Here is a 19,640-nt window from a genome sequence, read left to right on the forward strand (position 1 = left end):
TAATTCTTCAGAGGTCTCAAATATTGTCAGTTTCTAGAGTTTAATAGTCAAAACTGTCAAGCACACAAAATATTTTCAAACAAAGTGATCTCTGAAGGGTTCAGTGTAATTATTTTTCACATGTTTTAATGAAAATGGCTTCACAGTTCTACATTTCCTTTCCCTGAGTCACTCTGAATCATGCTGTTGTGGGGGAGTCTGCCTGGGAATCCAGACTAGAATTATTTTACAGCATGGGTTGGGGATGATGCCCAGAGGATGTCCCTTCCTCGAACTTTCGTAGATAAGAGAGGAATCCATGAATTGTACTCACTGTACTTGAACCCAAACCACGTTAGCCCTTTGAGAAGCAGGTTCAAGTATCGAGTATTTCTGTTTCTTTTCTTCCAGGGCCATTTAGAAGCTTCTAACTCCTAAAACCTGCAGCCAACAATGTCACGGCTAATTGTTTTACCTGCAGCTCATCATAAAGCAAAGTGTATATTAATGTATTTTTTTTCATTTTTGCTCTGAAGAATTTTTGTATTTTGCTATTGTGCAACTGCTGAGACAGATTTAAACTTTTAACTTACAAACAGCTTTCCTCGACCTCTCCATACCCCCTGCCATGCACACAGAAAGAGCACATAATAGTTCACTATTTGTGTGCAATTTGGAAGAGCCAAGATAAACCCCAAAGAAGGAAATGCTGAAGGAATCATAAATAATATGTTGTTGTTTGCCAGGGGAGAAGGAAAATCCATGAAATGAGTGTTGGAATATGACACTGTATCAGTAAATGACATGAAACAGATGTAGGTATTTATGGGAACAGTATTCAGGAGATTAAAACTTATTGAAATACCTGTTAAAGGAACACTGAAGCAGCAGGCTCCAAAATCTCCTGTGAAATCTTATTAGGCATCTGATTCCATTTCCCAAATGTGGCTTTCTGTGAGTGAATACTGAATTTTTATACTGAAATTTCCCTGAGCCTTCATAATTTTCTCTTTTGCCTGGGTGTTTTGAGCTCATGTGTCTCCAGATAACTGATGACATGTGAATAACAAGTGTTCATGATGCCCTCATTATCACAGGGGAAGCACTCTCTGAAATTCTTATATCATCAAGTTAATTTGTGTTGCTCCATAAATCATGAGTGAATCATGTACTTCCTCCCACAAGGAGTGAGTTTTGCTATTTTGGATTCTGTATTTTTTTTAACATTATATTGAATTATGTAAAAGGGAGATAGAAGTAAAAATTCTGCTTTAGTCACTGACATGAGAGAGGAGAACTGACAGGGAAAGGATTTGTTGAAAAAGTGGATGGTTTAGCTTCAGTAACCAACTCTGTCCTGGCCCAGTACATAAAAGTTTAAGATTATCTGTTTCAAAAAAATAAATTGTGGAATCAACATTTTGTGTTGTGAACTATGAAGTTAAAATCACCAGTGTGGTGACACTGGGCAGTGAAGTGAAACTGCAAGAGCTGAGAAGAGTCTTAGTGAATTAAGGGAACCCAAAATTACACATAAATAAATAAAACCTGTGCTTTTCTGAATTAGGTACTAACTAAAGAACTGTCAAATTGTTCAGGCTTGTTCATATCAGCTCAGTCTGTTTTACCAGTTGGTTTAGTTTTTTATTTGCTTCCAATATTTTTGAAACTTATTGCCCTGATATCAAACATGTGCAAGATGCAAATTAACTTTTATATTGTATCTGCAAGTTAAAAGATTTTAAAGGTATTGAAAGTGCAATCCAAACCAGACATGACTTTTTTTCCCCTTGCTTGTTTTTTCTCAGAGATTGGCAGTCAGAAATTCCACAAATACAGCCAAGAGAAGACACTGAAGTGGTTAAAGAAAAAGGTATTGTGTTTATCTTTTGCTTTAAAAATTGCTATATGTTTAAAATGGAAATGCTTATTAGCTTGTCCATATTTGCATTGTAGCCATGTGCAGTGCCTCAGTTCAAGGAATGTGTCCTGTCCAAGAAGGACAGACATCACAGTAAAGTTGTTCCACTTGGGAATGTGATCAGGTGTTAGAGATATTAACAAGCTTTTTGCATTTCTCTTTTTGATGGGACTGGCCATGAAAGAGGCTTATGGGGTGGGGGTAGGAAGAAGCTGTCAGCTTATTTCTGTAGCCTTTGCATAAGGTGAGGGGCTTGCTTTTGCTTTGTCCCTTTCATAGATGGACAAGAGGAGAATTTTGATTGCTACAGCTTCTAAATTTTGCCAGCTTTGAAGCTGGCTAGAGCTGTCTTGGTTTTGTGCTACAAATATGTTTCCTGAAGTTTTGGCAGAGTTCACTCAGAATGGTCCTGGTTTGGTTGCTATTATCCTGATCCAGTCATGCTGCTGTTCAAGAGGTCTATACAGTATGCCAGAAATAAACTAGTGTTACAGCTGTGCTTGATGGGGTCTTTGTTCTGGTATAAAGAAGGTGAATTTCATTTTACTCATGCACATGTGCCCTCAATACAATGCCACTCTAGAAAAAGATGGTATGCATCATATGATGAAGAGGCCTTGTCATTTAGATTAATCAATGCAAGCACAAAATCTGGTCCACTTTCTGCAGTGATTAGGCATGGGAGTGAATACCTATTTTGCAATGATTTCCTGAATATTTACATGGGAACAGCTACCTGTTTGTGTTGTTGAAAATATCTTCATATGGCAGTTCTCTCTCTGTTGGATCTAGCACAGCAGTGCCCTGTAAAGTCCTTAATCCTTGATTTCCACCAGGACTGTCTTTGCCATCCTAATGAGCTCAGGAGTGCTGTCTGAGCAGGTGCATTTCTCACCTGTATAATCCTGGGTGTTGGGTCTGACCAGCTCAGCTCATCTTAGGGTGATGCAAAAGTGGTGCTGTGTTGCCATGCAACATGTTCAAAGACATGCTAGTTTCTTTGGGGTTTTTGAGCTCATCTGCTAGTCATTACAAATGTATATTAAATTTCACCACAGTCCATAACTTGAGTGTTTTATATGCTTGAAACAAAATTACAAGAGCTTTGTCACTGCATTAACATGTGCATAACAATACTGATACAGGCATTTCATTCTTTGGTTTTCTGTAGGTTAATCAAACAGTGAAAGCACTTAAAAGCAACGATATATCAGTAGGTGAAAGGGTGCTTGCAAGTACATTTATCAACAGTAAACAGATCACAGATGCTCAGGAAGGTAAGAAAACTAAACATAGTAATGAATTCTATTTTTGTGAAGTCACATAAGCAGAGATAAAATACATGATTGGAAAGTAAAATACATTGAAATTGGCCTTTGCAGTAAATTTATTCCCTGTACAGAAAATTCCGTATAAGTTGTGACTGTGTGGCTTGGCTTTTCCAAGTTCTTTGGTATCTTCATCAGATGACATTGTAATTAACAGTAGGTCTCAGCTGGGATTCTCTTAACTTCTCCACAGTTCAAGGAGGAAACATTTTTCTCAGTGAAATATATGCTGAATTGCTTTGCTGAACTGAGACTGTGTTAAAGAATAAATAATATAATAAATTATATTTATAATATATATGAGTTCCAACTCAGTAGTGTGTCTGTGTTAGAACCTGATTGTTTTCATTGTTATTTTTATTATTTTTATTAGGATGCATGGCATATTAGCATGTTGCATTCATAGAATTCTTCAAAATGGTGAAGGGGTCTTACGAAGTCATGGTCACAGAGAAAAGGCTCCTGGTCCAAACATTACTTTATGCAATAAATGTGTGAGTTGGATGATTTTTGTGGATGCACTGGTGTTTTACCAGCCCCAACCCACTACAAATACACAAATGTGTCATTATTACGGTCAAAATTTTAATAATAGATGTATTAAATTGTAACAATCCTGTTACCAAAAAGTCTGGTGGGAGCCTGTTTGCTTCTATTCACAATTTTGCTGGGAAGGACAATGTCCTGAATGTTACTGATGTGAAATTCTATAGAGAAACCTGAAAATGGAGTCGGAATAAAATCTTCAGATGTTAATGAAAATTAAGAACAGTTTAGAGCAAGATGAACCAAAGAAAATTTTTTCTTATTACAAAGACATTCAGAAGTCTTCATGCTGTTGAAAATTAAGAAGAAACAGAGCAGCTTGCTGACAAAGTGGAAAATGAGCTACCAAGTAATGATATTAAAGGAAGCAACATAAATGAGATTTAAGAGGCAAATAGACAGTTTTATAGAACAGAGATTATAATATATTGTTTTTAAAAAGAGACAAAATTTCAAAACTTGTGACTTTAACTTCACAGTAGCTTTTCATCTTTTTCCCAGCCCCTACTTTTTTAAAGAAAGGGGAAAGTTTCAAGTTTAAATCTCTCTGATAACCTGGCAATAACTTGACTATGCTTAAATACTTTTTCTCTGAAATTTAGAATTAAATTTTAATCTGCAGTGGGTTTTTTTTTTCACCTTGCTCTTTATTTATAGTGACATGGTTATAATAGTCTTTTTAAAAACCTTGAGTTTTCATGTTTGACAGAGCCCCATTGAAATTTGGAATACTGGGGTTTAAAGTAGGTGAGTTTTGGAGGTACTCCCACTGTGGCAAGGTGAATGACAGGAAGTCAAATGGACATTACTCAACACTTATTTCTAATAAGACTCATTTTCTCGTCTGATCCTTTCATTGCTGTGACAGTGCAATTTATTTCTGTAAAGAATTGCTTTCATAGGGGTATTATGAAATTTCAGTACCTTAAAAATAGGTGGGCATATGTAGTTAGTATCTACAAATGTAGGGCAAAAATAGGGGAGGATGTAATGAGAGCAGAAAGGTAGTAGGGGAAGTTTATCATATGAGACTTGAATATTACTTTCAGAAGATGAAGGGAGATGTGCAAGTATTCCTGATGTTTGACAAAGGTTAATAACAAAGCTACTCTAGGGTGAGAACACAGACTCCCTAGGAGGCAAATAGAGGTACTTTTAAATTGGTAAAGGAAGTCAGTGAAGATTGCTTCGAGTCAGAAATGGAAAGGGATTGGATATTTTATTTAGTATGAAATAATAGTAGTTGACTGGGACTCACCATTCAGTGTCATAATGCAAAGAGTGAAATGATGGGAATATTTTTCTTAAGCAATAAATTGGACATATTAAGTGCTGAGGTGAAATTTTCTTGGATTGGAATTATTTCTTGTTCTCTCCTGACCCTGAAGTGGGCTTAGAGAGTGAAAAATCTTTGATTAACTAAGCAGTGAAGGAAGGAGAAGTGCAGAAAGGTGATAGTAAGAATTTATTATCAGTATGGTTTAAATGTGTTTGCTGCTGTGAGTTTGTTAATGCTTTCTCATTCAATGCCAGTTTACATTGGGCTTTTTAGGTTAAAAAAAAAGAAAATGGAAAAAAAAAAGATAAATTTATCTCTGGCACTAAAGAACTAGTTCTTTGTTACCTTAAGGTGGGTATACCTTGTGCTTCTGAACTCTCTAAGTGCATAGGCATATGAGCAGATAAACTGGTCTGTTGGAGTTGGAATTCAGAGGTGAGATTTTACCTTAATATCTATCTGGGAAATGCTTCCTGTGCATGGGTGCAGTTACTCCCTAGCAGCCTCAACAACAGCAAGTTTAAAAAGTCCAGCCCACGATCAGTAAGTGCTTGTGTAGAACGTGACCGGAAAAGATGTGGTTTAGGACTTCATGTTATAAAAGGGCCACTTTTTTTTCCCCCAGTGTCTCAGAAAAACGTTTATAGCAGGAGTGCCCTGTACTGAAAACAGCTTCTAGTAGTTCATATTTCCACAGATAATTATCCTGTCTTGCCAGTGATGTTTAGATAGGCCTTGGCATTTTCTATAAAGTACTGAAAATTAAGTACAAGACTTTGAAATAGACTCATTGTCTCATCTAATTGTTTTCAGTTGAAGCCAGAAAATGTTCTTTAGTACTGAAGCCCTTGCCAAATAATTGTAAGATCCAGATGCTTTAAAATTAATGATTGCATGTTCTGTTGAGTCAGCTTTTTACTTTTGCAGGTTTTTAAAATTTAATTTCTCCGGAAAAATACATGATATCTAGTACACTCAGAAAGTGAAGAGCTTTTATAAAGTACATGCAGCAGATATTAATAACATGTGCTGACAAAGTGAGTGCAGTAAGTCTTTGCTTTTTAAATAAACCTACAAGTGTCATATAACATAAACTACTCGACACAGAGAAGCATCACAGTGTATCCATTAGGAGCCTGTTACTATTGATTCAACCTTGTGCCTCATGGTAGTACATGCAACATGGCTAAAGCAACAGTGACTGTGTAACATGAATATTCTTTCTCTCCTCCTCTCCACTCCCTGACCTCTTCCTGAAGATTATGTACGGTATGCCCATGGGTTAATATCAGAATATATTCCTGAAGATCTGAGTAAGGAGCTGTTAAAATACTTGGGGTAAGTATTGTTCCAGCTAGCTTATAGTTTTCATGGTGTGGATTAATGTCCATTTAATCACTTCTGTTGAATATTGAGATTTATTCATCAAAGTTGCAGTGAATGGCACAATGAGATTATATTTGCCACACTTTAAACGTGATTTTTCAAATGTAGGTCATGGGGGCTTTTTGGCTTTCCAATGGTGTTAGGGACTGTGAGCTGGGGGAGATGTAATACTAAAGTCAGATATGTCTGTTACCACCATTGTGTGATGAAACCTTGAGTAATGTATCCTATTTTAAAGCAAGTGGGAAGAAAGTCCAAAAAAGCAGTTTGTCCAGAATTGTCAAGCACAAACAGCAGAGCCAAGAATTGAGTCTTTATCCCCAGTCCTCTTTCATTTTCCCTCTCACTTAGTGCTGCTTGGGTTTGACATACTTATCTCACCTGTGTTAGTTTGTATTTAAATCTGGAAGGTGAGCCAACATCCTCATCCTGATGTTCTCTGCCAGCAGCAGGCTTGGCTTGGATCATCACTGGGACTCTGTACGTACTCATCAGTTCAGTTCTGTTCAAAGGCTTCTGTTATGGTGGCCTTTGGGAAAAGTGTGCAATTTGCAGCTTGAAGCCTCATAGCTGAACAGTTTCATAAGTCAGATATACAGTCCATGAGCTGCTTTTTTTTGCAAGTGCTTGTCATGTGTGAGTAGCTGATAACTAAACCAACTTTGATGAAGAAGGATTTCCAAACTTTAGGTTGTGCAATTCTTCTGTCTTAATTTTTAATTTAAAATCTTTTGTTCTGCAGGCTCCCAGAACTTAGAAGCCCAGCACCAGAGCCACCACTGAAGGTAGGAGAGCATTAAGATATGGATAGATGTGTTGTAAGTTAATTTTTCTGAGCTATTATTGAAATTGGACCAGACCAAGCACTGGGTACAATACATTAAGTAAGGTGAAAGGCCTTGTGAAAAGCCAGTCTAAAATAACACAAGAAGTTTACCAGGTCACTCATATTTTTAATAAGGAGTATTTTGGTTGATTTTCCTGTTTAAAAAAAAAAAGGGGAAAGAAAAAGAGAAGCATATTTTATGGTTTTGGTCAACAGTATTTTTCATATGTGTTTTGCTTATTTAGTTTTATTGAGGTTGATGGGACAATATGACCTCATAGGTTTTCTTTCATATATAATTTTGGAGGACCCTGAAAGGGACCTCCTGGGTCATGGATTCCCAGACAACCGTGTTGGATAATCTCTCATACACTGACCATTCTTCACTGTGAGTCTCATTAGGATTTTTTATTTCCATTACTTCTCTTGGAAGAGTGTTCTATAACCTCATTCCTCTGATGTTCAGAAACCTTTCTGTAAATTCCACCTTGAGTTTCTTCTTGGCCAATTTATTCCCCTGCCCTTTTGTGCTAACTTTATCATTGTTTTTTGGAATTGAAATGGCTCCTTTCCCTCCGTAACATTAGTTTTCTCAGTGTGTAAAGGGAAAACATATATGCTTTGTGTTTTCATTTTGAGAAGCCAACTTGGTTGTGTAAGATGGGTTTTTCATTCCCTCATTTTGGAAATTTCTTTACATCTATTCCAAGATGAATTCAATTGTTTCAAAGCAGGTGACCAGAAAAATGTGTAATTATTTCTTATAAAACCTTTACTCATACAATATGATAGCATTCTTCTCTTCTTGTCTTAACTAGAAATACTTTGTCCCATTACAGACTAGAATCCCATTTGCCTCTATTGATGTGGGATCAGATAGCTCTCTGTTGTGCTATGAATAGTTAAGGCACACAGTTGGGTGGTTTTTTTTTTCTACTGCAGTTTTTACTTGATCAATTCTCAGATTTATAAGAAATTCATGCAGTGAGTTTCTGTTTACATGACCTTTTACTTCTTCTGTACACTTAATCTGGTTTTAATGGTTCCAGTCTTGAAGGTTCCCTGACTTTTTTTCACAGTGTTAAAAGCTCTTTAGGTGTTCATAATGCTACTCAGTGGTGTACATTCAGCAAAAGTTAGCATTCTATTATTACCTTTAATTAGTAATTAACTAGTAATCTCCATCTGATCCAATGACATCCCTTTCTGCATTATTTGCCTTTGTTTCCCTTTTTCCCAGTTTCTCACCTACCTTAAACTTCTTATGCTGTATTTGTTTTCCGTAATTTCAGCTGCTTAAGTGGCACCATGTCAAGTCCTCTGGCAATCCTTCACATTCTGTCACCATAAAATGTGTTATATTTGAGAAAATAAAGACAAGTTAGTAGGCATTACCTTGTTTATAGGCTGAGACAGGCTGAGGGAGTTGGGGTTGTTCAGCCTGGAGAAGAAAAGGCACCAGGGAGACCTTAGAGCACCTTCCAGTACCTTCAGGGGGTTACAGAAGAGCTGGCGAGAAACTTTTTGCAAGGGTATGTAGTGACAGGACAAGGGGCAATGGCCTTAAGCTGAGAGAGAGGGTAGGTTTAAATTAGATGTGAAAGTAGTGAGGCACTGGAACAGGTTGCCCAGAGATGTTGTGAACTCCCATCCCTGGCAGTGTTCAAGGCCAGGCTGGATGGGGCTCTGAGCCATCTGGTCTAGTGGAAGGTACTCCTGCCCAGGGTGGGAGGGTTGGAACTAGGTCATCTTTAAGGTTCCTTCAAACCCAAACCACTCCATGATTCTGTGTTTCATTTACTCTTTAATTATTCTTCCTTCTTTCACTTTTTTCCCCTCTCTCTTCTCGTGACTCCTACACTACCACTTTTTCTTCCTTTTTACATTAAAGATGGGTCCTTGGCTATTCTGCACTAATATGATCCTGCCTGATAGGACATATGCCAGGTTCTGCCTCTCATCTTGTAATTTCTGATGCAGTCTTCCAGCTGGATCAGCATATTGAGTTTGACTTCTATCTTGAATAGAGTGGTTTCTATTCTCTCTTCTGTCCCTGTACTTAACTTCTTCATCTTTATTGAAAATGATTTACTGAGGCAAAGGAGTTCTTCCATTTTGGGTCCACACATAGGTTAACTTTAATATATATCCAATTCCTACAGTATAACAGCTTCACTTTCTCTTTTTTCATTCTCTTTTTGCCTCTGTGGCTAAACAACCTTGTGCTGTTTGTTTTAATTTCCTTTCCAAGGTCTAACTCGGCTTGACTTTTTGGCAGGGTCTTAGTCCCAGTATTATCTGACCCTTAAACCAATAATTTTTTTTTTAATATTTCTTTTTCCCCCAGTCTTTTTTTTTCCCCATCCGTTGCAGAATTCTGCTTATACCTAGTGTCAGTTGGATTTTTTGGAGGATGGATGGGGGTGGTGGAATATTTGTGCATCTGTGTGAGCAAGGAGCCGCATTTATAGTGTTTAGTCTGAGAAGCTCTTTCATCCAAGATTTTCACCTTGTTTGAAGTAAAAGATCCAAAGTCACTTTTTCAGTCTTTTTCTTTTACCTTCCAAGTGTCTTCCTCGCACATCAAGTCCTTTTGCTTTGCCTTAGACAAGTAAGGCATACGGTTTGCAAAGTTTGCCCCCCTGGAACCAATAACCCCACTTTCAATTATCCTTTCCATTTAATTTAAACTGGGCAGCCTATGTCTGCTGAAATGAAATTACATACCACGCTGGCCTTTCCTGCAATGTCCCTGCTACTTACCGAAAAAAAATCTAAAATAACCTCATTTCTGGCTGGTTCAGTGACTGTTCTGTTTAGCAGCATGTCAGCTAGCACATAGAGGAATAATTGAGCCCTACTGTTATTAATAGTGTTTGTTCTCCAATGGATATCCATAGATATGTTATTTCCATGTGGCTGGACAGTTGTTCTGGCTGCACAGTTACTTGGCCCTTTGATTCAGTTAAGAATTATCTTTATGCGTTGTAAGAAATATTAAGCACACATCAGGAGCCAACTGATAGTCATTAGCTATATAAGCATGTTAAAACAACTGTATTAAACTGCATGTGATGTACATTCCATATTGTGTACGAATAGCTTTTATACCGTTGGGATAGTTCTGAGAATCTATTTTTAAAAACAGTTTTATTTCAGCAGTTTGGTTGCAGAGGAAATGAGGCTTAGAACTGTTCAGTTGTTAGGCAGTGAGATTTTGCTGAGGATCTGATTAATTTCCAGAGCACTGACCAGGGTGTGTATGATGTTTCTGTGTTTAAGTCTTTGCAACTTCAGAGATTAAAACACTCCTTTATTTCACAATCTCAGAGGAGCAGGGTAGGCTTATACATGGAAACTTCTAGTCTCCTTCAGACCATTTTTAATCAGTTGTGTTGACATGTCTCTTCATGAGGGCAAGGTGTATTAACAGACATAATATATGATTATTGCAAAAAAAATAATTGCATGTTGGGACATTACATTAGGCTCTGAAGGGAGGAGAAACATAAAAAATTCAGTGATCAGCCGAAAAGCAGCGACACATTCTCTTTCTTGAGCAAGAACAAACTGGGTACAGCCTTCACTTTGTGATTTAATGATTAAATCAAAATTGCATGTTCTTTGTATTAATGTTAAGCCATTGATCTTGTGTTGTAATCATCGCACTGTCCACAGTGAGATGTCCTCAGCACAGGGAGTCTGGCCATTGGCAGATGATGAGAGACATTTACAAAGAATATGTAGGCTTTGCTACAACTAAACAGCAAATGTTTTGCTGAAATGCAAACGTTTTTGTTGTAAGTTTTAAAAACTTGTTTATCGGATTCCAAAAAGAGGAGAAAAGTAATTCTTCATTAGATTGTCATTTGAAAATGTAATCACAGCACAGTAAACAGCCTCCTAAAGAGGCTGATCCAGATTCCATTGAAATCAAAAGAAAAGGCTGCAGTTGGATCCGGTTCTAAGAGCTGAGAAATCTAGGCTGCAGACCTGGCTTCTGTGCCAAAGAGAGAGAGGGAGGGGGAGGGAGAGAGAGAGATATCACAAGCACCATAAACACAATGACTAAAACAGGATCTTAAAATGTATGGTACCATCCAAGTTGCTTGCAAAATCACTCTCTGGCACAAAAGCTGGGAAGGCCGCGGTCTAGATTTCACAGGATATTAAGGACAGGGTAGTAATATCAGATATATAATAATAATAAAAATACAGTGTTGTAAAATACTACATACTTTTTTTCCCTTTTGGAAACATACCAGAAAGTTTTCACCTTTAAACTAAACACATGCTCACAGTTTATGGAAAGAAATATTCATTTTTACGGCCTGATCATGTGAAGTGCCGAGAAGCATTCACGTGCATTATTTCTGAAGTTAGAAGGCACACACAGCACGTGCAGAGTCAAACTTTTTAATGTACTGTTGGATTCAAGTGATGAAGCAGTCAGTGGAGCAGTGTTTCACTGCTGCCAGCCTGTAGAAACAAATTAATTCTAAAGGCTGTGAACAAACAGACAACAGACTAGATGATGATCTAGTGTGATGATCTAGTGATCATCTAGTGATGATCCAGTTTGTGTTGGAAGATAGCTACAACACTGGAGTTGCTGCACAGGTCCATGAGATCATGAGCACCACACTTCCTTGACTATCAGGCACTAACTTCCAACAGCTGCTCCAGAAAGTTCTCTAAATTGACACCGAAGTCACAATCATGGCTGATTTCTAGCAGTCGGTCTTCAGAAGGCTAGGAAGAAAATGCTTCCCCTGATACTGAATGCTCTCTTCTGAATGCTGTAAAGATGGCTTAAATTCACATGTAGAGAAGACAATTGCAGACAGAAATCTTCCACTCTTGCTGCGGATTCTTCAGCTGATTGCCAGTCCTATTTTGGTGCTATAGTTACATTTTAAAGCCAAAGCTTTGAACTTCCATGTGTGTACATCATAAAAGTGGTTGACAGAGCAACTTCCTCACTCTAACATTTCAGAAAAGGAAATTGTCAGATGTCCCTGTGGAACCAGGAGAAGACTATACTAAATTTAACAGCGACAATCTGAAAACCAAAAAGGTAAGCAGGCCTTGCATTCATACATGTTTTGCTGAAGTGTAGATTAATAGCAAATACTAGCACAGAGTGCTTAACTTTCTCCTTCAAAACACATCACAAATAAAAAACAAATACAAAATTGTCTGTCATCTGTAATTATATCTCTTTGATCTTTTCTTTCAGGCTTAATGTGACTTTGACAGTTTTAGTTTCCTATTGTGAACTGTTTTATACTATTACTGCTGGGCTGTATTTCATCAGTGAACATTTCAGTGAGCCTCGCAGACTCAGACACACATGTTAAGGTGCTCAGCTAATGCAAAGCTCTTTGAGATCTTTAGATGAGAAATCCTATGGCTTGATGATAGCAAGTGGTAAATTTCAGTTACTCAAAAAAGAAACGAAGATGGCAGCATTTACTTAAATTCCAAGGGATGCTAGGACAGGCTTTATTTTTACCTAGAAATATTGCTTGTGCACTTACTTATGTCAACTTAATGAAGTTAAATCAACACAGAACTTACTGATTGCCAGCTCCAACGCATGTTTGGAGGCCAATCCAAATCTGAGTCCAGCGGTGCCTGCCACTGTACTATTCCTAGGAGAGCAACAGAGATGTGAAAAGAAGTAGATCCTCTCTGTGTCTGCCAAAGCTGTGAGGCTTGTACTGGCTTATTTCTCTGAACATTAAAAGAAAATGAATCTTTCTCCAATCCGTGGGGAACTGAAAAGGCCCGCTGTGCTGGTCTTGTGACCTTCAGTCTATTGCTGACTACTCGTTATCCCTTTGCAAAGAGAAGCAGCTGGTGACAGATGCATTCCTTCCTCCCCCCAAAAACCCCAGTTTTTTTGGTTTTTTTTTTATTTATTGCACATTTTAGTTTGAAAGTAAGAGGATTGCCCCCTAAGTGAAGGTGATAAATTGTTCAAAATATGCATATTTCCCCCCTCCCCACAATATATACTACAGCTTTTGAACTTAGCATAAAGATAGAAGTAAACTGAGGAGAGGTAATTCATTTTAACATTAAATATGATTCACTTCTGAAATAATGAAGCACATTGATGAGAGAATCTGGGAAAGAAAAGATAGCCCTTGGACTCTGTACAGTATACTACTCCTTTTAAAATATTTTGGCAGTGGTTTTGTTTGTAGAGTAACACAGACAATCATACAGTTGTTGCCTATCTCCATCATATCCATAACCATCTAGCCGATCCCAAGTACTGTTAATGGGAAGTCCTGCAGACTGAGGAGTGTCACAAAGAAAGGTCAATGCAAAGTTTTCTTAATAGGGAAAGCAGCTAGAGATTTAAAACATAACACTTTAAAATACAAGAAAGAAAAGAGGTCAGCTTTATAAAATGTGGTTCATAAAATGTGTTTTAGGTGTAGAAGTCTGGGAAGTTGTCCCAGTGGCCTCAAAAGTGCTTTGCAAACGTTAGTTACCTTCTTCATTACTAGTTCTTACATCTCTTTTCCCTTTATTTCACTGTGCATTGAGTCTTTGATAGTAAATCAGTGTGAATTATTCATCATCTGTAATGCAGGTCTGTAATTCAGCCTGCTGACAGCATAATCATGAGATTGAGTTGGAGTGTACAGAATGCATCTGTTCTATTGCATGCATTATTCCTCTTAATCTACACTCAAGGATTATCCCAAAGAAAACATTTGATTTGGGATACGTCATTCTGCAGAAGGGAGAGATGTTTCACCTCCTTGTCCTTGTAGTTGGTTTTCTGTCTTTGTTTGAGGTTAAGTAAATCATGACAAGTATACTTCAGTTTGAATAATCTCAATTTTGTTTTTTAATGTTTTCCTCCCACAATTCAAAGCCTACATAACATTATCTTTATGGCTGTACTACTAAAAAAAATTCTAAAAAAGCAATTCGACTTATCGCTTGACTTCTGTGTTTAGGAGTTTGTAGCATCTGCTTCCCTCCTATGGAGATGCTGTTTAACTGTTTGTGTTTATCATTTCACTCACAGACAAACACCAAGATGTCTGCAGCACAGAAGGCTCTGGCCAAAGTTGACAAGAGTGGAATGAAATCCATTTCTTCTTTCTTCAGCTCCAAACCTAAAACATCAAAATAAAGACTTGTTTTTCAAAGAATTTTCAAAGAATTTTATACAGTGGTTATTTTTATGTTAAGTTAAAGATGTCTCCTGGAGTTTTTTGTTAGTATAGAGTATGCAGGGCATGTCTGGGTATGTGGGGAATGTGATGGAGAGGTCTGTGAGCTGGCAGGGCACAGAGCTGTTGGGTCTTGGTGGGACAAGGCAGCACCATGATATCAGATATTCCAGCCTGGATTGGGAAGATGTCTCACCTGCGTTAACACTGTGCTGTGAGCTGAGAAGCAAGGCTTAGCAGTACTGTGCTGCTGCTCCTTCTAGAGCAAGCCCAGTCAAACCCACCACGGAGTTTTCTCCATTACACTTCATTCCAGGCTGAAAACTTGCCCTACTTCAATGATTTTTTTTTTTTTTAATTCATATGGAGCATTATTTTTTAAAAATTTCTCAAGTTTTTTACCCACTATTACACCAGAGTAGGATGGCACCATTGCATTTTTATTTTGACCCAAATATTAGCGCTGATACAAGCCTTGTCATTGGTGGCATTTTATCGGAGCAAAGACACTCTCTGTATGGGATTTGGGTTGTTTTCAATCTACTGGAAACAAATGGCAATGAATGTCAGTGTACATGTAATGCAATAAAGTGCTTTTTGTGACAAACTTGTGTTTGCTGTATGCTTCAAGAGTTAGGTTGGGTTTCAGCACATTTTTTAAGTGATTTTGGTATTTTCCTGTGTATAAATTTTAATCCTTAAAGACTTCTGGCATCTCTTTGGCTTTACGTGATAAATCTCTTAGCACATAGCAATATAGGGGTATTTTTATGTTTAGTTCCAAGGTCAAGAGGTCCTTACGAAAATAATCAGGGAAAAATTGATTTAAAGGCAAGAATGGGTGGGGTGTTTTTTTTAAAAATCCTGTTTGGCGTTGGATTCAAAATCTTAAGTATGAGTGTCTTAGATAAGGTTTAGTTTTACAAAGTTTGCACAAGGTAGGACTGTTACTCAAAATGCACTACCCACGCTTTTCCGTGTTCTTTCGTCATTACACAATATTCCTGTGTATTTAGAGGGATAGCTGATGTTGCAGCTTCCCTCAATCACAGAGCTGGAAAAATCTGATAGAGATGAGAGGCCTTTGTGCTGATTTCTGATCTGAGGTACCAGGTTTTATTTTTTCTTGCTCTATACATGCCTTTTACATCTTCTACTGTGCTCAAGGACTAAGTTTAGAGTTCTTCCCCTGTGCAGGGATGCATTTTGCTTTTGTGCCACATCTCGACTTCAGCTGTCAGCTATGCTGTAACTTACCAGTATAATAATTTTATTAGTGACTTTGCTTTTGGTTGAGCAGGAATTTGTGCATGACAAAAAAAATAAGCCATTTCCAAAAACCATTAGAGCTTTCACATGAAAACAAAAACTCTTTTCCTTTTGGGAAAGCATGAAATGCATTTAGTAACTTTGAAACTTCCTCAGCTTGTAGCTGTAAGAAGTTATGAAGAGCATATGGTGCCAAGTGCATAAAACAATATTTCTTACCACAATAAGGATTTAAATATAGTTACCCTGCCTGGCCAGCAGTAGCAGCAGGTCATTATGAAGTGCTGCTTTGCTATTTCTTCCTTGGTTAGTATAGTATGGAGCAATATGCCAGCACTATTATAGAAATGTGGTCTTACTTTATTTCATTTTCTGGGTTAACATGACATCTCTACATGTTCATGTAAATATCTGATGAGCTGTGATGCTTTTATAGTTGTTTATTTGGGATTAAGCAACTCTTATATTTTCACTCTTTTAGACTGCATAGCAAATGGGTTGACATTAGTGGGCATGGAAAACATGGAGATACAAGCAATGACTAAGGGACCCTTAGTAAGGGTCAAACTGGCACATCATTTCCAGTCTTAAGAAATAAACTTAGTTCTGTTTGTAGAAGTGGTTGGTGATTTGAATATTTGCAGTGGAAGAGGTGGCATAGTTGGCAGAATTTGCATTCAAGATCTAAAATCTGGAAGGGTTCAGTTTGCTTGTTTTCAGGTGTTCAATTGCATCTGACGTTTATTGAAGCAAAATTAAATGCATGGATGGCTATTTAAATAAAATAATGTTTTTGACTAGGGTTTTCTCTTTCCTTTGTAGATGCCTGAGAAAAGACGTGCAAAGAAGAAATGAAAGGGGCATAAGGAGACTCGCTTATATTATTGTAACTTGCCATGATCACAAAGCTTCTTTTGAACGCTTTTTTTACACACTTTCTGAAAAATAAATGCTTGACATTGGGCATCCCCCGTTCCAAGAAAAAGCAAATCTCAGCAGATTAGCATTGTTAAATATGCTGTGTGTTAAACATACACTGCTTCAAATTTTATAGCTTAAACACGATTGGTCTATCGGGCCCTTCCAGGAAAGCACTTACGAGAGCATGCCTAATGTTAAGCACATGAGCAGCGATCCTGGAGTCAGCCGTGTTGTTCGTGTGGGTAAGTGCTTTGCTGGATCCATGCCTGAAGCTCTGTTAGGTGCTGAGCATCCTGATCCATATCCAGCAAAGCACTTAGGTCCATGCTTATCTTGAAGTGGAAGAGCCAGTCTCATATTTGTGCATTAGTGGTCACCATAAAATCTCTCTTGGCACAATGGCTCATATGCTTAAAATTAAGCACCTGCCCAAGTATTTTGCAAGGTCAGACCAACTGCATTCTTGAGCAAGTCTTAAAATACTTGATTTTCTATGAAATTTTTGTGGTACTAATTTTTTTTTAATAGAATGTATGTTTTTAGTGACCATAACTAGAAGTTTTAGAAGCTGTATAGCAAGATATGTTTGTATAGCATGTTCTGTGCAGTTTTCTATTTTCTTTTTCAGAATCTATTCAAATTCAAAAAAGTGGCCTTTTTGGATGAGAAGTCCAATGTTCAGTCATAAAATCAACCAAAATAGAAAAAAATCCAATGTTGACTTATTTTAGGACATTTACATTTTTAAAAATAATTTCACTGAGTTTGATTTACCCTATTTTGTCCAGTGCTGACCTGTGTTACAGAAGGTGTCACCTAGCTCAGGTGTGTCTGGTGTGGAGTCTAACTCTTAAGTGCTAAAGCTTTGGGTAGGTTCTGTGTTCAGAAGGGCAGATGAAGAAGTTGTATTTTTTATTTTACTTCTTTTATTCTAAGGGATTGAAGCCTTACAAACATGTATAAAATAACATGCACATAGCATTTTATGTGAAGAACTAAACCAAAACCTATGTAGTTCTTCAATTTAAAAAAAAAAAAAGACCTAATTATCCTTTTTTTAATTAATGTGACACTTTTTGTGGAGTGAGCTTCAACCAAAATGTCAGCATGAATCTACATAAAACATGCAGAAAGTGGATGCTAATGAGATCCTGAAGTGGTTTGTGTCATATGCAGTCTGATGTTCTTAAATACCTGTATATCAAACTATTATGAATATATGACCCTTTCCTGGAGAACTTTTTTAAGTTAATGATTGACAGGATTTTGAACAGAATTAATGTTTACTTCTGTAAATTCCATCTGTGACCCCAATTCACAGACGTCTAGAGCAAATGACCAAAATTCTTGATAAAGCTTGAATGTATTTGAAGTGTTCTAGGTAAAATGGAAAGGAATATTTTACATCTCCAGCAAATTTTGCCTAACTTTGAGTAAAGAAGAGCTCCAGAAAGAGTTTATTATGACCTTGCTGAAAACTAAATTCCAAGACAGAGGCAATAGCTTATTCAGCTTTCTTTTCAACTGATTCTGTTCTGATCTCTGTTTCAGAATATGAAAAACCTGAACTGTTAACTGTTTAGAAATCATAAATGAAAGAAAATGTGTTCAGAATTTTAGAAATTTGCACTGAATTATTTTTGTTAGTCTGGTGAAGAAATGTGCACTTTCCCTTTTTAAGGAAAAAATATTTTATATCATTTATAGGAATATTGCAAGAATATTATATGCATCCAAAATGAAATTTCTATTTTTCTAGCTTACATTAAAAAACTCCTGAAGTATGAATTAAGATTATATATATATATATATATATGTGTGTGTGTGTGTCAGTATATGGTTCAGTATATTGTTCCATATTTTTGTAAGATTTTATTTTTAATTCATGTACAAGAAAGAAATAAATGTCTTTGGAATAATTTGTTGATTATTTCTTCACTAGTATCACAGAGAAATGCAAAATAAAACACATTGTAGGCAGGCTACTGATGCTATTACCCTCCACAGGGTAATCGTGGTCTTGGAGGAAATAATGAATCTGGATATAAATATGAACCTGAAGGTTCATTACAGATTCAGTGATGCAATTAGGCTAATCCCTGAGGACCTTACTCTACAGGTGTTCTAAAGAGAACCCATCTCTGTGTATATACAGTTGCTGGCCTACATACTCCAGATATTTTCATGAACATGGTGGTGAATCTCTGAGCAATGGTGGGATGATGAGAGTGGAGGTGAAGAGAATGGTGTGTGATTATTTGTGTAACTTAGTACATATTTTGCGTTCTTCATCATCACATATGTCATTTATAGGTGCTCCATCACAGAACAACACAGAAAACAATTATCTTCCATGTTTTTTTAATAGCAGACAGTTAATAAAACACAGATGAAAAGCTGTTCCTCTGCCAAAACATTATCCCTGTATCACCCTGATATTGTAAGTGCTGACATGAGGCTTCAAGGCTGTTAGGATAGTTACAGCCATTTCATTTATAAAATCCAGACAACAAGGGGCAAAGCAAAGGTGATGGGTATTTTATTTGGCTGTCAAGTTGGTTTATTGGTATTAATAAAACCAAACAAGAAAAGAAGTAAGGTTTATACCATTTCATATACCCATTGCTCACCAGCACTTATGTGAAGATAGAGAAGTACCAATGGTAACAACAAAGCAATAGGGCAGCATCTATTTAAATATGAAGTAGCATTTACACTTCTTAGTTCAATGAAGTCATCTCACAAGGCTTTGCAAAGACTAAGGAAAACAGCACATTGTTTTACATTCTTAAAGAGCTTCTATAGCTTCTATAGAGATTATGGTCATTGTTTTGTTCACCATTTCTCTTTTTGATCTGAGAACCTGATTCTTTTTCAGAACATGCTAATTTGTTAGAGCCCCATCTCCCCTTGACCTCAGGCCTAGTGAGCAAACGGAATCATCACCACTTCCACTTGAATTCCTTGTGCAAGATGGCATTTCTAC

General features: G+C 37.1%; 1 protein-coding gene across 11 annotated transcripts in view; it reads left to right on the forward strand.

Moving 5' to 3' along the window:
* RNASEH2B (ribonuclease H2 subunit B) overlaps nucleotides 1–18,573 on the forward strand; it is an 88,771-nt gene extending 70,198 nt beyond the window's left edge. For 7 of the 11 annotated variants that reach the window (XM_086881382.1, XM_086881383.1, XM_086881384.1 and 4 more), the window contains 6 exons: nucleotides 1,788–1,852; nucleotides 3,072–3,177; nucleotides 6,313–6,391; nucleotides 7,182–7,224; nucleotides 12,262–12,342; nucleotides 14,317–15,071. In XM_086881382.1, coding sequence (XP_086737508.1) covers nucleotides 1,788–1,852; nucleotides 3,072–3,177; nucleotides 6,313–6,391; nucleotides 7,182–7,224; nucleotides 12,262–12,342; nucleotides 14,317–14,424 — 482 coding nt within the window. In that variant the 3' untranslated portion in view covers nucleotides 14,425–15,071. Of the gene's footprint in view, nucleotides 1–1,787; nucleotides 1,853–3,071; nucleotides 3,178–6,312; nucleotides 6,392–7,181; nucleotides 7,225–12,261; nucleotides 12,343–14,316; nucleotides 15,072–16,555 lie in introns of those variants that run through there. The other 4 variants (XM_086881389.1, XM_086881388.1, XM_086881390.1 and 1 more) reach the window with 1 other exon arrangement.
* The last annotated feature ends 1,067 nt before the right edge of the window (nucleotides 18,574–19,640 follow it).

The sequence above is a fragment of the Cyanistes caeruleus genome, chromosome 3 (genome assembly GCF_971803275.1).
Source record: "Cyanistes caeruleus chromosome 3, bCyaCae1.hap1.1, whole genome shotgun sequence".
NCBI lineage: Eukaryota > Metazoa > Chordata > Aves > Passeriformes > Paridae > Cyanistes > Cyanistes caeruleus.